At 34.1% G+C, this 15,660-nt stretch overlaps 1 protein-coding gene across 10 annotated transcripts in view; it reads left to right on the top strand.

Moving 5' to 3' along the window:
• The window catches only part of CEP128 (centrosomal protein 128), a 165,855-nt gene that overhangs the window by 13,204 nt on the left and 136,991 nt on the right, over positions 1-15,660 (top strand). For all 10 annotated transcript variants that reach the window (XM_059850094.1, XM_059850089.1, XM_059850090.1 and 7 more), the window contains 4 exons: positions 4,569-4,685; positions 11,822-11,908; positions 13,390-13,464; positions 14,745-14,880. In XM_059850094.1, the coding sequence (XP_059706077.1) occupies positions 4,569-4,685; positions 11,822-11,908; positions 13,390-13,464; positions 14,745-14,880 (415 nt within the window). The remainder of the gene's footprint in view (positions 1-4,568; positions 4,686-11,821; positions 11,909-13,389; positions 13,465-14,744; positions 14,881-15,660) is intronic.

Here is a 15,660-nt window from a genome sequence, read left to right as displayed (position 1 = left end):
TGGTTTTTTTGTTAGTTGTTGTAGGGTGTTTATCTGTTTGGGTTTTAAATCTAATTTTTCATCCCTAATTTTAACTTGGGAGGTTGTTCAGTTTCTTCAGAGGCTTTTCAGAGTGTTACTTTTCGAGCCAAAAAAATTCTGACTTAGTGCACTATTGTGTTCAGCCAATTCCCCACCACTTAAAAAACCCTAGTGGTAGCAACATTGTGCTTTACCAGGGCTCCCCAATCCTAGGTGTGGATCCCTTGCCCTTGTTCAAAGCCTAGTGATCTCCTATTACCTGATGAGGCTGACAGAATCAGTGAGATAAAGTAAATGCAAAAAAGAGGAATTTAGTATGGATATTAAGAATAAAAATAACTCTGATGGTATGCATAGCAAAACATGAGATTAGAGTGCATGTAGAAACTAGGGTCTGTTATTGTAGTTATTTGACATCCTTTAGTATGTGTAGGAATTTTTCTAATGAGATTGCTTAATTCAGAATTGATTGGCATTGGTGAAAGTGAGTTGGGTAAGACATAATACCTTTTTTCTCAAAACTTCCTTATGCAAAGTTGTTCAGGAACTTTTGTCCTTCGTGCCTTTAGGCTTGGGAGTGTTTATCACCTCAAGGATTGCCATCCTTGTATTTATATTCTGCTGTATGATTCTTGGCAATAAATTGTCAACGTGAAATCTTGATAATTTCACAGGATGAGCTCATGGTAGAAACATTCTTTTCAGTTCAGTGTCCTTAAGTCCTTTATTTTTTAGAGACATATATTGAAATTCTTACTGTGGGGCTGTTTGAAAATTGCCTGAATGTAGATATGTGATGATAAAGGTCCAAGTCACTACAGTTCTTCTGAATCACTAGTTCAGAATTTATTTTTTATAAGGTTTATGATTCTTAGAGCCTTTTTGATGCTGCATTTGAGTACTTTAGGATTCAAACATTGCAATCAAAGCACAATATTTTACCTGTAAAGTGAGCTTTTCCATGCCAATATAAAAAACAGATGACATTGAAGGTGGTGACTCGAGCATAGCTGGATGCCTGCTTCAAGTCAAGCACTCTTCGTGGCCTTGTACTTGAGAATTTATGTGCAGTTTTGCTAAAAAGCCTTTCTGGTTCTGCAACTCTCTATATCAGAATCTCTTTCTTAGCTAGGCATTTTGTGAGTGAGATTCCTTTGTTCTTGAAAAGGGTTTGGATGTTTGCTAGACAGGCATATAAGCAATCAAAAGAATATTTACTTTATGGTTATATAACATAGCCCTCTTGGATATTTTGTTGCAATTGCTTGGATAGAAGCACATCTCAAATAGCACAAGATGCTGATCTTTATGCATCTTTTACAGAAAGCAACTTCATCAGAGCACAGTTTAGTTAAAATTAAATAGATGCTTAATTGAGATGGTGCTGTTATAAAGTGATGGTAGACTGTCTCTGGCAGAGGACAACAATGTCAAGTGAAATGGGTCTTACATGGAGTTACTGTGGTTATGATACCTCATAGAGCCAGGATTATTGTCAGATAATGAACTGTCCCTCAGGAGATCTGGTAAAAGGATTTTTGGTACTGCACCGGTGACTTGTAAAAGTTAGAACGCATATTATCATTTGCCATGAGGGAAAAGTTTAACAATATTTTAAGTTATATCTCTGAAAAAAGTTTGCTCTTTTGTGATTGTAATACTCCCATTTCAAGTATGCATTGATGAAAAAATGAGTCGGAACAAGAACAGCAGCAAAAATCTGTTGAAATAATACATTTCCATTAGCAGGGCTTTTGCACTAGAAATAACAGTGGAAAGCTGAAAAACAGGTCAGAAATTCAATAAGTAGGATGGTGCTTTTTGTACAGTAAGCATCCAGCATCTTCCACGAGATTATATTTAGCTGCATGACTTAAATGTCACCCTAGCTTTAAAAAGGACAGTCTGTTCTTTGTGTTTAATTGTGGGGGAGGGGAGAAACTTTTTGATAGAAGCAAAATCTATGAAAACAGGTTAAGCTGCCTTAAAGCTGTGTGTGGAGACAGCTCTAGTATCATTGTTATTCAGATAGTCTGTTGCTAAAAATGCATGCTTGAAATCACATTCTAATATGTTCTGAATGCAGTAATTTAGTGCTAGTATTAAATGTCATTGTGTAGAGCCTCCATATTCTTTGTACTGTCCTTTGGTGAAGCACTTGTCTACACTAAGATTTTTGATAACATTCAGAGATCAAGATACATACTTAAATGGTAGAAGTGTTGTTCTGAGTTGGGTCATTTGGGGCAAAGGAAGACAAGTATGTTTTTAAGTTTATTCTGCATGTACTATTTAATAAATTACCTGTTTCTAATTATTTTTTTTAAATCCCTGCTGTTGTATGCCACAGGCTCTGTGACAATCTTAGGAAAGTCAGAGAGGCTACAAAAAGAGGGAACCTAATTCTTGAGGGACATTAAAGCCTTGCTGAAGTGCAAAGGTGTTACCAATACTATACCAATATACAAAATATGGGAAACAAATAGGAGTTATAAGTAGCATAAAAATGTTTGGTGGTTTGTGTTGGTTGTGGGGTTTTTTGTTTTTTGGTTTTTTTTTTGGTTAAAGAGGATTATGTCTGTAGCTGAAATTTCCTTGACAAATATTATGATATATAATCCATCTGTTTTAGTACCTTGTTAGAAATAATACAGTTGTATCCTGGAGTGAGCTGAAGGAAGTCAGAGGCAAGGCAAATCACCTCACAAAGTTACTGTCTTACTTGTTCTGAGTTAGTGATAATTTATAATGAAATCTGAACTTCGGAGGAATCTAAAGCCTGTCTAGTGCTGCCTTGTGTCATGTTATCTGCTGTGCATGCTAGACCCGTGACAGTGAAGAAGCTACTGAACTCTCCTTTGGAATGTCATCTTTGGGGGTGATGCTACTTTTGAATCTTCTGTCAAGTCAAAATTGTATGTTTTCTTTCTTAATAGTGCACTATAATTAGTACACTAAATTAGTGCTTAATAGCACTAAAGCTATTAAGAAAGTGCTTCATTGAAAAAGATTCATGAGAGAGCCGAGAAAGCTTCTGTCTTCAGAAGCACATAGTCAAAACTTTTTTCAAGAAATGTTAAAACATTGCTGTTTCATTTCTTCATGTTAGATATGTATGGGGAAAAATATGACAGTTTATTTCCTTGGTTTCAGCAAAGACATAACAAGTTTAGTGACAGTGTTATTTTCTGTTCCTACTACATAGTATCGTTGTTTCTGGTAGGTGGAGTATTTTATGAATTCTGAGAAGTAACGCTAAGTGGTACTTGTCAAAACAAACATTGCAGTGTGGTCTTCATAATTTTTTATATATTAGGTTTTGGTAAGTAATTTTTCTGAGTATGGCTGCAGAGCTTTCATAGCTTCATGAAAATGTGTGGTTTGATGCAGTACCAGGCATCTCCTGATGGTTTTAGGAAAAAATACAATATTCCAGACTGTAAGCTGACTGTTCATTTGGCTGCACAAACAAGAAATGTTTTCTGAGAGATGTATTCTGTTGTAAAGAAAAAGAATGTTTTGTTCATTAAGTCTTGTGAAGCTCAGATCATAAGTGTAGCCTCGATTTTGTTTCTGTTACTACATAAGTTGTGTTGCTCATGGTAAAATTATCTATGCATGCATATGCCTAGTGCTAATAGAAGTGTGCTTAGCAGAGAAAGATAACTTACCTCCACATACATCAAAAGCTAATAGTCGAATGATCCTTTATTTTTAATCTTTTTTTATCTCTCTCTTTTTATCTAATTATAATTTGGTAGTGAATATATTGCTTTCTAGTGTTTTAAGATAATTAGTTTTAAGGTAGGGAGGAAATTATACATAAATATTTTTCTTGCTAATCTTTTACAAAATAAATTTAATTTGCTGCCTCGAGAGGGTGCTGTCTGCTAGCAGCTTGAATTGCAAAAGTGAAGTAATTCTGGCATTCTAGTCTGATTGAACTTTTATGTTCATAATCCAAGTTGCTTTATTAAACACCTGTTGTTGTTTGTATTAGTTTCTACATGGATTCACAAAATTCTGGGAAAAAAGCTTAAAGTGATGTAATCATTTTGTGTTGTTACAGTCATTCTCATGTATTTAGTTCTTGTTTACTACTTTTTACTCGCAGATTTTGGATGATGAAAGAGGCAAACATTGGCCTGTTTTGCAGGCTGGCGATATGAAAGAAATGTCCTTCCAGAGGTTAATCAGGCTTGTGACAGAGAAGCTATGACTTTTGTATTGCAACTTCACATTAGGCTGCTCTGACCTTGATAATGAGATATTTAACCCTTAAGTAGAGCTACCACTGTAGAGAAAAATATGCATACACATAAAGGAGAATACTGCCAACAAGATAACTGTTTGGTTCCCTGCCTGAGTACTTCTGGAGTACTGACTGCTATAACTAATTATTTTCTCTACCATTCTAAATCTGCTTTAATAAAATACGAATAATGTTCTCTTTTCATTTTGCCCCATAATCTTTTTTGCCATTGATATTTTCACATGTATTAAAAGGCACACTAATTTCCTACAGCATGTGTTTTTTCCTTTTGAAGGTATCAGAACGAGTAGAGAGGAGACTTCAGGAGATAGAAGAAGAGATGCGTGCTGAAAGACAGCTCGTAGAAAGGCGCCAGGACCAGCTGGGCCATGTGTCCCTTCAATTACAGGAGGTATACAAACAAAAGCTTCCCTTTGATTTAGGATTTAGTTAGGAATGTCTTGCATTTGTGAGCCTTTACCTGTCAAATTGGCAGAAGTGCTCATATCTTGGGCACATGTTTTTACTCTCAGTCCAGCTCACATAGTTTTGATGACCAGATAATACCAAGCATAGTCTCAGTCCTTCATTATATTGTCTTTACTATATTTAGACCTTTTTGGTAACTGCCACAGATCTTCTAACAACCTATCCCCTATGCCCTTCCTGAAAACCTAAGCAAACAAAAGCAAGTCATTAGCTGGGCTTTTTCAGTTAAAAGGTTTTATTTTCTAAAAGGTAAACTTTGCTTGCTCATGTAAACGAACACTTTAATTTATTTGAACAAGCAATCTAAAGCACTGTAGTGGCCAAAGAACTTTTTACTGCTTTTCAGTTTTATTCAGCAATACCTGATGAAATAGAAAATACTGTTTAGAAGACAAATAGAAATATTTAGAATATAAGTTAAAATTTGAGACAGCTATTAGCTTTTTTCCTTCTTGTTTTAGAAAACATATGAAAAATACTTCTTTTTGATTTTACTTCTGTTCGGAAAATCTGTGTCTTAACATAGTGTGCTTTTTATTTCACTCCGCTTAAGATAAAATTTGCAATGTTATCTCTGTCTATGCAATAGGATACTATAATTGAGAAGAAATATGCAATTCCTTGGTTTTCACTCTTAGTGTATGCAACATAGGTTTTTGGAAGGCTTTATACTATGAAGTGATACTGAGAAACCTTGCTCATGATGCTATGTATTTCATGTAAAGCTAGAGATTGTTCAAAGATGTCATATTTTGCAGGATTATTTGATTTTTTAAAATATAGATAAAAAAGTAACGTTTATCAAAAGGCTTGGAATTCTTCTGCCAGTATTTCAGAAAGACTTATTGTTTCATTTTCCTTCCAGTTCATGTCCTAGTTGGTGAAAAGAACTAGAGTACTGAATTTCAGTTTTCACTGCTCTTTAATATGCCTATGTCCACTTCTAGGTTCTTCAGTTGTGCCTTCAGGCTGGGGAAGGGATGCCTAATGCAGTGTATTGGTGTGATTTGATAGTGTTATCTGCAGAGTGGAACATTCTTATTTTATCCTTTACAAGATGATGTCTTGTATTCTCTAAAGATATATTGACACTGCCATAGTTTCCTTAGAAAGAAAACTTGAACTCAAGTGAGTGGGTTCAAATGTAGTTCAGAGAATTTCCATATGATCTTTCATAGATCATAGGAAGGATCATAGTTTATGTGATCATGAGCCTCCAGGCTGGGTGCTTTTATTCTTGGTAGCTCGTCGTTTGAATTCCATACAAAAAGAAATAGTAAGTACGTCCTAGACCTTCTATTCCCCAAAGATGTCCAGCTGTGAATTAAGATGGTTTAATAGTTTCTTCTGTAAATTCTACTTAATTTTTGTAAGTTATTTTTCCGGAGGAGCCCCTTTCTAAGATACAGTTTAAGTTGCTGTATTTTAGAAAGAATGTGCTTGAACTGCCCTGTTGACTTTTTCATAGCCTAGTGAGAATAAAGTAAGTATGTATTTTGCTACAAGTGTTATTTGGATGAAACATATTTATGCATAATTTTGAGCTTGTTATTTTGTTATTCTGTTTCTTATCCCTTGTAATTTGAATTGTGAGTTAGATAGACTCTAAACACTGACAGTGGCTTCAGCCTTGTGGTAATCATTGCACAGACAAAATGTTCTATTGAAGTCTACCTCTGTTTTCACTTATTTCTCCAAGATGCTTCCCAAGTAACATTACTGGAAAGGAGGGTAGTGTTTGGGCTGAATTTTGAAATCCTGTCATTTAATATGGCCTGGATGATTTACAGAGAAGTACTGTTTAAAGTGTTTGTGTCTGTTTAATGATATAATTTTTTCATTAGTTTGCCTGTTACACATTTCAGACCAAATCAAATTTTACTTTTGCATGTGATCAGTAGTTGCTCTAATTAAGAAATTGTGTGACACTTGTGAGGATTAAATGCTATTTTTTTTTTCAGTGAGGTGCAGTGCCTGTAACTGACCACTACTTGTCAGTGTTTTACCATCTTAAGAGAGTCACCTTCCTAAAGTGCCATTATTAAATTATATATTTTCAGGATCTAACACAACATGATGATTGTGTTTATTTTGGCCTTTCTCTTTTCTGTCTTTTCTTTCTCTCAGTTTTTTGTATAATGTGCAAACTTCTTGTTTGTATTGTAGTATTACATATTACATCATAATCATAGACTGATTACGAACCAGGAAGGTATCTATGTATATACTGACCATTAAGAAAGCTTGATGTATAAAATTTTGTATCTTTAAGTTTTAAATTTGCATTTTTGTTTTGAATCTTTAACCTGTCTGTGCTGTGTGTAGTTGTAGAAAAACTATTTTCTGCACATTTTATGTCTCTTTCACCTTAGTGTGTATCGGTACATTTAATCAGCAATTACGGCAAATTAGAAAACAGCAATTAGCAAAGAAATTCATGCAAATCATATATCTTAGTTTGTTCTATATTCCTGATATAAGCATGTTTCTGATTAGAAAGAAGAACAAATACTCTTTTCTTGCCAGGGGTATCGACCTGTATACATGAATTGCTTTAACAACTGCATTTGTTGTGTAAATGAAAACTATCTTGAGATTCCCCAGGATGACTTTTTTTTTTTTTTTTGAATATAAAGACACCATCACCTCTTACTTTTTGCTTGCATTTTTACATTTATTTTCTAAAACAAGATCAAGTATCATTCTTAAAAATGTTTTCTTTGCATTCTTTTCTGTGCATTGGGTGTCCGGGATGGCTTTACAAAATTTTCTGCTTGGCTTCCTGGATTTTGGTGAAATGTGTCCATGTGTTCATGCTTGGCATGCTTTAGGTCAACAGAATCATCATTATTGAACCTTTTGGATCCACTGACTGTAGTAAGGCAGTGCCTGCAGTTATGTCTTAAGCTAGCAACTTGGCTAGGTCAGGAAGCATTTTTTAACTTTCTCCTAGTGCAACTGTATACTTAGATGTTGTTTGCCTCCCACTACAAATACCATAACCTGCAAGAAGCTGATGGACAGAGTGTGGTGTAAACTGATGGTTAGAAATGTTATTGAACATTGTTTTTTGCGTATTTTTATCACTGATCTTTTTAGACAAACATAAACTTGATCTGTGCTCTGAGCCACCTGGATATTTTAGTGCATTGTTGATACTTGCTCTTTGGCTCTGTGCTATGCCACCTGTGGCCAATAGTTTCTGTTTTGACTGTAGTTTGAATCTGACTCTTGCTTGGAGCATGAGCAAGTCTCATACATATCTGTCACTGAAATAGCTAGGTATTCCCTTTTTAATTGCCTGGCTGGTATGTTTAGGGTGCATACTTGGAGTCATGCTGATCACTAATGTAGCAAGTTAGAGAAAGTATTTTCATTCAGATTAGGATGTGGTACATTTTTGCCTTGCTTTAAGTTATAGCTTGCGGCTGTTCTACTTGTATGTTTGTGATAGTAGGAAAAACTCACTGATCAGTGTCACTTTGAAAGAGCAAGTTTCAGTTTGTGGTCTGTACACAGCTTTCAAAAAGTCTGGATTTATTTGAAAAGAAAAAACAATACAGCAAAACCAAACTGAGACCAAAACCCAAACCCTAAGAAAAGTAGGCTTAAATTGCTGTAAAAATTATTATTTGCTCTTGAAAGGTTATCATATGTTGGAAGGATTGAGGACTTGAGTTGTTTCACAATCATCCCATAGTTTTCCTCATGTATAAGAAAAGCAATATGAAGCAATAAGTTATGATTGTGAAGTTTTGGGGTTCAATAGATGCTCTGTGTATATGGAAGAGGTATGCTCAGTTGGGGTATACCAGTTACATTTGTATTCTAATGCTGTCTTGTGCTAGCGAGCTCTTTATAAAGACCTGTAAGAATTACCTTCCTTGGTCAAATCAGAAGTTCATCTAGCCTGACCACCTAGCAGGCAGTGGAACATGGAGCTGGTCCTTCCCAAAGCCATGCTGGGAAGACCTCTGTACAGGGAAGTTCTCTGTCTCCTTGTGGCCTCCTTCAAGGCCTCATCAACCTTGTCAGTCTCTTTCAGACCAACCTGGACACTCATGCTTTCAGAGGAGGATCTTGGTAGGAGAATCCTGTTGACTGTAGGCCTGTTCCCATTCCTTGGTGCTTCAGCTACTCTGGGCAGTGTCTGCCTGCTGTTTGGGAGCCATCAGGGAGGAATGTGTGCTTGAACTGCTGTCCTTAGCATCCTTTTCCTAGTTCCCATTTTTGACATGTGACTTCCTCAACCCCTTCTTTGGGGACAACAAATGAAATCAAAGAATCAGTTGGATCTTTACATGTTTTTTTGTTTTTTTTTCTTTTACCCCTCCCCTGAGGAAGCTTGTATAGTGATCTGTAGTGGAGGAAAAATCAAATATGGCCCAAAACAGCAAGAGAGGATTATTTTAAAAAGAGTACAGAAAGGAGGCAAAACACAGAATTAACTTCTACCTGTACAATTTCTGAATTGTTAGTAACAGCTGACGTTTGTCTGGCTGTGGATGATGAGATGTTTCCATTTCCTTGTAACATTTTGATTAACTGCTTACCTGGCACCTACTGGTACAATGCATGTTTCACAGTCCAAGCAGTGCACATGTAGTATGTTTCATTTATTGTAACATTGCTCTTTTTTTGCCGTATTTTAACTCTGGGGTATCTATCTATATCTCTCTCTATATATGAGCTGTTATTTTCCTTAAAATGAAATGGCTATGGGCTGTTTTTACAGTATGCAGAAAATAAAACGGAAGGTTATATTTATAGTATCAGTTACAGTAAAGGATGTATTTCTGTTTGAAATTATTTCTATTTAATAGCCTGAATATCGGTCAGTGAAGTTGAAATGGCATATTTATCTCCATGGTTTCTTTTGGGAATTAGGACGTGATACTGATGCAGAGGTATTTTTTGCTTTCAGCAGGAATAATCTTTGAAAATTTTACTAGTATTCCTGAATCCAGCCCAGCTGTAATATTTTCTTTATGATTCTGACCTCTCTAGCCAAATCTAGCCAAATGAAAATGTGCACATTTGGTACTATGTTAATTATTAACTTAGTGCCAAAAATGAAGTTGGCCTGAAGTTGACTGTGTAGAGCAAAGTTTCTAATTTTGCTAGTAAATTTTGCTGATGGTTGATTGCAGTTAATAGACATCATATATTTCAAGTAGGTTGTTCTGGACCAATACTTCTGGTCATTAAAAGTAAACAAAAAAACGCAAACCAAAACAAAACCTCAATGAACTTGGGTAATGCAAAACCAGTATTAGCTGAAGAGATGATCTTAGACTTTTGTTCATGTTGCTTTTTGGGACTTCTCTCAGGAGCCTTTTTGAGTAAAATATGTGCAGTGTTGAGTTTTATAGTTGACTGGAAGGATAGATTTAAATCTCTCTTGAATACTTAGGAAAGCACCTTAAATGTCTAACATTCTTCTATTATCTGATTAGGGATCAGTATGACTAAAAGTATAACTCTTTATGTGGCATAATATTTTCAGTGGCATAATTATGATTAATGTCTTCCATGGTCTCAGATTTAATGTAAGCTGTTCAGGCAGAAGAGTAATCCAAACTGTACTGAAACCCTTAGGTTTTCTGAAGTGAGGTTGTAAGAGGAAGGTAAGTATATAAAGTCATTTATTTTCTTCAGAAAGCTGCTTTTAAAGCCAAAATTTCTAAAGCTGAATGCTTGGCTTCACTGCAGTTGATTAATATCTTGTATTCTGTTTTCACACACTGAAATTGGTCTTCTGTGCACAGTGAAGAGACAATGTTCAAAAACTGAATGAAATGACACAATTTATAGGGACAGATTTCAAGGAAGATAGGAGGAGATTTTCCTATAAATGTAAAATGAAAATGCTGCTTGGGAATGACAGACTGGGAAAAAGAAATTTCTTTCTAGAAAGGCTATGAATTTTTGTTGTTGTTCTGTTGTTGTTTTAGCAAGTAATTATGAAAGGAATAGACGTACTTGTGCTTCAAGATATGGGATGAAAGTAAAAGATTTGTGCTCAGGTACCTAATTAATTGATCTGTGACTAGTATGAAAAATCATTGATCATGTTGCACAGATAAAAACTGTGATTTATAAACAGTTACAGAAATTCATGGCAAATTATCAGTATATGGCTACTGATCTCTTTCAGCCGATGTTTCTAAGTGATATTTAAAATGATTCGATGATTTTACCATGGCTTGAGATATCTAAACTTGGGTTGTTTATGTGGCAAATATTACATGTCACTAATATCTTTCATGTCTCATACTTTCTTTGCAGTGATTGGCTGTGTTTGCAAGTAGTGTTGGTTTGCAGAGGGACTAAGGTTTTGAAATTAATATTTAATGCACTTTTATTTCTCTAAGATGGTTTAGAAAGTGTCCACATGTGATTTTAGATACCTCATTCTGAGAGGGAATGGGAAAAGTCCCCATGGATTTGTTTAATTTTTTGTTATTGTTGTCAAGGGAGGGCACATCAATGTTGAAAATTTTTGATCAGGAAAGTTTCAGTTGATTCAGTTGTAGTTCTGTGGCTTTAAGCATCTGTCCAGATTCAGAAAAAAAAATAACCTTTTAATTTTTTTTTCTTTTGACTTCTCACACAACCTTATGGTAGTGTTTTCTTGACTACTGTGCATTGAATTTCATAACACGCACACTTTATATTAGAGAATATATTCTTTTTCTCTGATATGTGCACAGCTAATCTGTAGGGGATCTCTTGAGCCTTTTAGACCTTAATCCAAAGGTGTTTGGGGTCAACTTGAGAGTCTGGAGCTCTATACATCGGAAGGATGTTAGTGCTGCTTTAGACTTTGTGTTTGTCCCTGTTCTCTGCATGGGTGTGTTTATGTATGCATGAACTTATATTTATCTTTACATAACAATATACATTGGCTTTACATGGAAATATTAGATGCAGGCAGAAAGCATTTGTCTAGATCTTCTTTCTTAAATGTATCAGCACATTCTTTATTTTAAAAACCTTGGAATGATAGCTTCTGTAAATTTTGTGATGAAGTTTGCAATATATTTTTTTCCTCCAAAGGTTTTAAGGAAGCAAGATGTTAAAGCAGATGAAGCAGAAGAGCTCATGAGAAATAAACTTGTGAAATATGAAAGCGAAAAGTACCAGGTAAGATGTAATTTTTTTCCTTTTTGTTTGGTTTTAAATGAGAGTATAGTGTCATCTGCTACAGTATATGCTTCCTTTTTCTGAGAAATCAGCAGAGCAAAACTTTCTTTACTCTTTAAGAATTCAAGGTGTGGGATTTTTTTCTGCATCAGAGGCTCTGTGAATATAGCTATGCTCAGCTTGTGTCTCTCCTTCAAAGCTCTTCAGCTACAGTACGTTACTTCTAATGACTCTTCCATCCTGCCAGGCAGACAGATTTATAACTTGTGCGTAATCCTTGATTTCTTTCTCTATTTTGTCTCTGAATTTGTATGTAGTCTACTGTTGCTTATTTGCAGCAGCTCAAAGCAGCTTTTCTTCATCCCTACAACTAACTTATGCTGGTTTTTTTGCACCATAGTTGTTATTAATTACTCTCACTGAACTGTTGCCATATTTCACTCTTTCTTTTCATAGAAAACAAAGTTTCTTGTATTTCTGTTCTAGCAGGATGCGAGGGCTGCATTACACTTTCCCTGTTTGTTTTTTCCTCTTGCATCAAGTTTAGCATCTTTCAAAGATATACCCCTTTACGCTAAGCCTTTATGAACTGTAGTGTTTTATGTAGTGTTTTACCTTATGTTGTTCTCTTCATTCCCTTAATGTTGGTCCTGTTTACTTTGCCCATTTGCCAGGCTTTCAACATCCTCCTTGAGATTGCTATCTCAACAATAACAATTTCTACTGTCAAAACCTCTATTTATTTCCAAGTGGATCTTTGAACTATTTATGGAAGAAGTCAAAAAATATTTTGAAGGTTTTGCTTTATTTTTTTTTTTCATCGTCATCGGTTTGATGACTATTTCTGATTACACATTTTGAATATTATGGTTTTAGGAAAACTTTCAGTTTTATGAAATTTAGGGCACTTCAATTTTTTGTCATCTTGTTTCCAGAATAATTCATATACATCATCATGCACAACACAGAAACCCCACAGATTTTACCAATTACAGTTCTACCAATGTGTGTCATCTTTAACACTTCTAGGAATAAGTTATTTACCATAGGTCACTTAAAATACTAAGTTGTTTTTAATTTTGAGTTTGAAAGTATGTTTCAGATCCAGAAAAATGTTTTTGAAACTTTGTTAAAACTTGCCTTCCATTTTTTTACTTTTAACCCAGTAAAAATTTGCTTTTGTGATTTTGCTTTGGATAATATAAATTATTTTGTATCTTTATGTGATATAGACCATTGCACAAAAATTATAGACTGTAAGTAACATTCTCTTTATGTAATTTAAATAAATATAGCAGGGATTTAGTATAAATGAAGGTTTGCTTAAAATTTTGGACAAAAAAAAATACTGTGTATATTATACCAGATTTCAAATAAATGCTCATATGGATGATTTTGTGTCAAAATTAAATGTTAAAATACACTTTTATATTATGATGCCTACATTGCTTTTCTTTCTTCATCATCCTCTGAAATGAAAGCTTGAGCAGGAATTGGAGCAGTCCCGGAAAAAGTTGAGTGAATCTGAAGGCAGTAGAGAAGCTCTTTTGCATCAGGTAACTGCTTTAGTGTGGTAAAAATCCTAAGGTTTTCATATTATGTTGTGTCGGAGTCTTTTTGTTGAATATTCTTATCTCATACTCTGATAAAATTGTTTTATGAAGGAAAACATGAGGTATAGGGAGACAGGTTTAAGTGTGTGTGTGGACTGAGCTCGTTATACTTTTTTTCTGCTTTCCAAACTTTTATGTGTATATGTTTATATGCATTAATTATAGTAGTGATAGTAATGGTATGTTTTCAGTACATAAGCACATTTTGTGAAATTTCCTTTCATGATATGCTTTAGAACTATTCCTATATTAGTACCATTTTTCTGCAAAGCATGTGCTATAATTGGTGAAATGAGATAAATCAATGACCTAGAAGTATTTGCTACACTGTAACATGCAATAAAAGTAAATAAATACCTGAAAAAGTATTTAAAGTGTGCTTTAAATAATAGCTATTAGTGCATGTATTATTAAAATTTGTAGGAATTTGGATTATAACTTTAGAAAAAAGTCCTTTCTCCTAAACATCTTTTCTTTAGAGGGGCTGGATTAAAAGACTGAAATAACTAGGCAGGGGGCAATTGGCATTCTCATCTTTTAGCATTAGTTGTTTGTCTTGTGTATCTAACAGAAGTTTGAGTTAGCTATATTACTGTTTTGTATTTACATCATTGTGAATGGCATATAGAGTAATAGGAATTAGAGGTATATTTCTTCAACTGAACTTTAGCATGTTGGATTTTCTCTATTTTCCTACATGTTGTCATCCTTGTAAGTGCTCTACTATATATGATAGAAAGGAAAAATGTGAAGACCGCTGTGTTTCTTATGAATAAATACATTGTATTTTTAAGGAGCACAGTTTAAATAAAACATACTATTTATTAAATTTGGATAGACATTTTCACTAGCTATGAAAAAAGATAATTGCAACATATAAAATGGTAGCATTTTTTTTGGTCTAGGGAAATTATTGCTCATCTGTGGTCAACATAAAAGGTCTCCTTTAATTTTGAATAATCAATTTGTGGCCTGTAAGCAAATAGTTTGTCTTTTTGTTTACCATCTGCAGTACTCTCAAGATGTATTGATAAATATTTTTTGTGTATCATATTTTTCTTTATAGTGTTTAATAGAAGTATGGTATTTATGGTTTTTGTTCTATTTTTCATTAAACTTTTGATGTATATATATACTTTAATATATATATTAATATATATATATTAATATATATATTAATATATATATATATACACACACACACTTTTATGCATACATTTTAGATTGAGGATCTTCGTTCTGAGCTTTTGAGAGCAGAAGAAGACCGTGCAGAATTGCAACATCAAATCTCATATGCTGCTATGCACCATCGCCAGAGCTATCAGGATGCACAAGATGATGACAGGAGAATTAGAGCAGGTACAACTAATATTTTGCACTGGAGAGCTGCGAGCTACTTAGTAGGCACGGACATGAATTTTATCTTAGAGTTGCAATCTAATTCTTCTGTTGTTTTGTCAAAACCAGCCAATTAATTCCTCAGATTTAAGTTAATATGTATTGGCACACCTAAATATTAACAGACAAATAGCAATGTCAGTTAATTTATTATAAAATATTTTGATTTGCAAAATCAAAACATTGCTTTTGAGATAATTTTAGCAAACTGAATAGTGTTTTTACAGAAGAAAAATGTGTATTATTTCTAAGTAATAATTTTCCAGAAACTTGCATTTCAGTCCAGTTGCAGTTTGCATTCTGCCATCTTGAAAATCATAACAAGAGTCATTGATTAAGTAGTTAATGAGGCTGATGACTTTCTGGTAGAATTTCTAAGCAACATGTTCCTGAGTGGTTAAGAAAATTTTTCCATATGATACAGTCAGGGCTTCTGCTTGCACTATGTTAGAGTTTTAGAGTTGGAATAGTTTTATTTAGAAGACAAATACTTTAAACAATTTCAAAATATAATTGCATATTAAATTACCACTTTAGCAAGGTCTTCAATTAATTACTAGTTATCTATCTGTATTTAAACTTTTCAAACATAATCAAATAGGCAATAGAGAAAGTCTTTGTCTTTCTCCTTATTACCGTAGCAATCTATTACTCAAAGTAATAAAGAAATAGTGACTCTATTCTAGAGTCCAGTGTCTATGGGACTGTTAAATTGGTTTGGATAATGACATATTTTTGTAT

The sequence above is a fragment of the Haemorhous mexicanus genome, chromosome 6 (assembly GCF_027477595.1).
Source record: "Haemorhous mexicanus isolate bHaeMex1 chromosome 6, bHaeMex1.pri, whole genome shotgun sequence".
Lineage (NCBI taxonomy): Eukaryota > Metazoa > Chordata > Aves > Passeriformes > Fringillidae > Haemorhous > Haemorhous mexicanus.
This window is presented reverse-complemented; position numbering and strand designations above follow the sequence as displayed.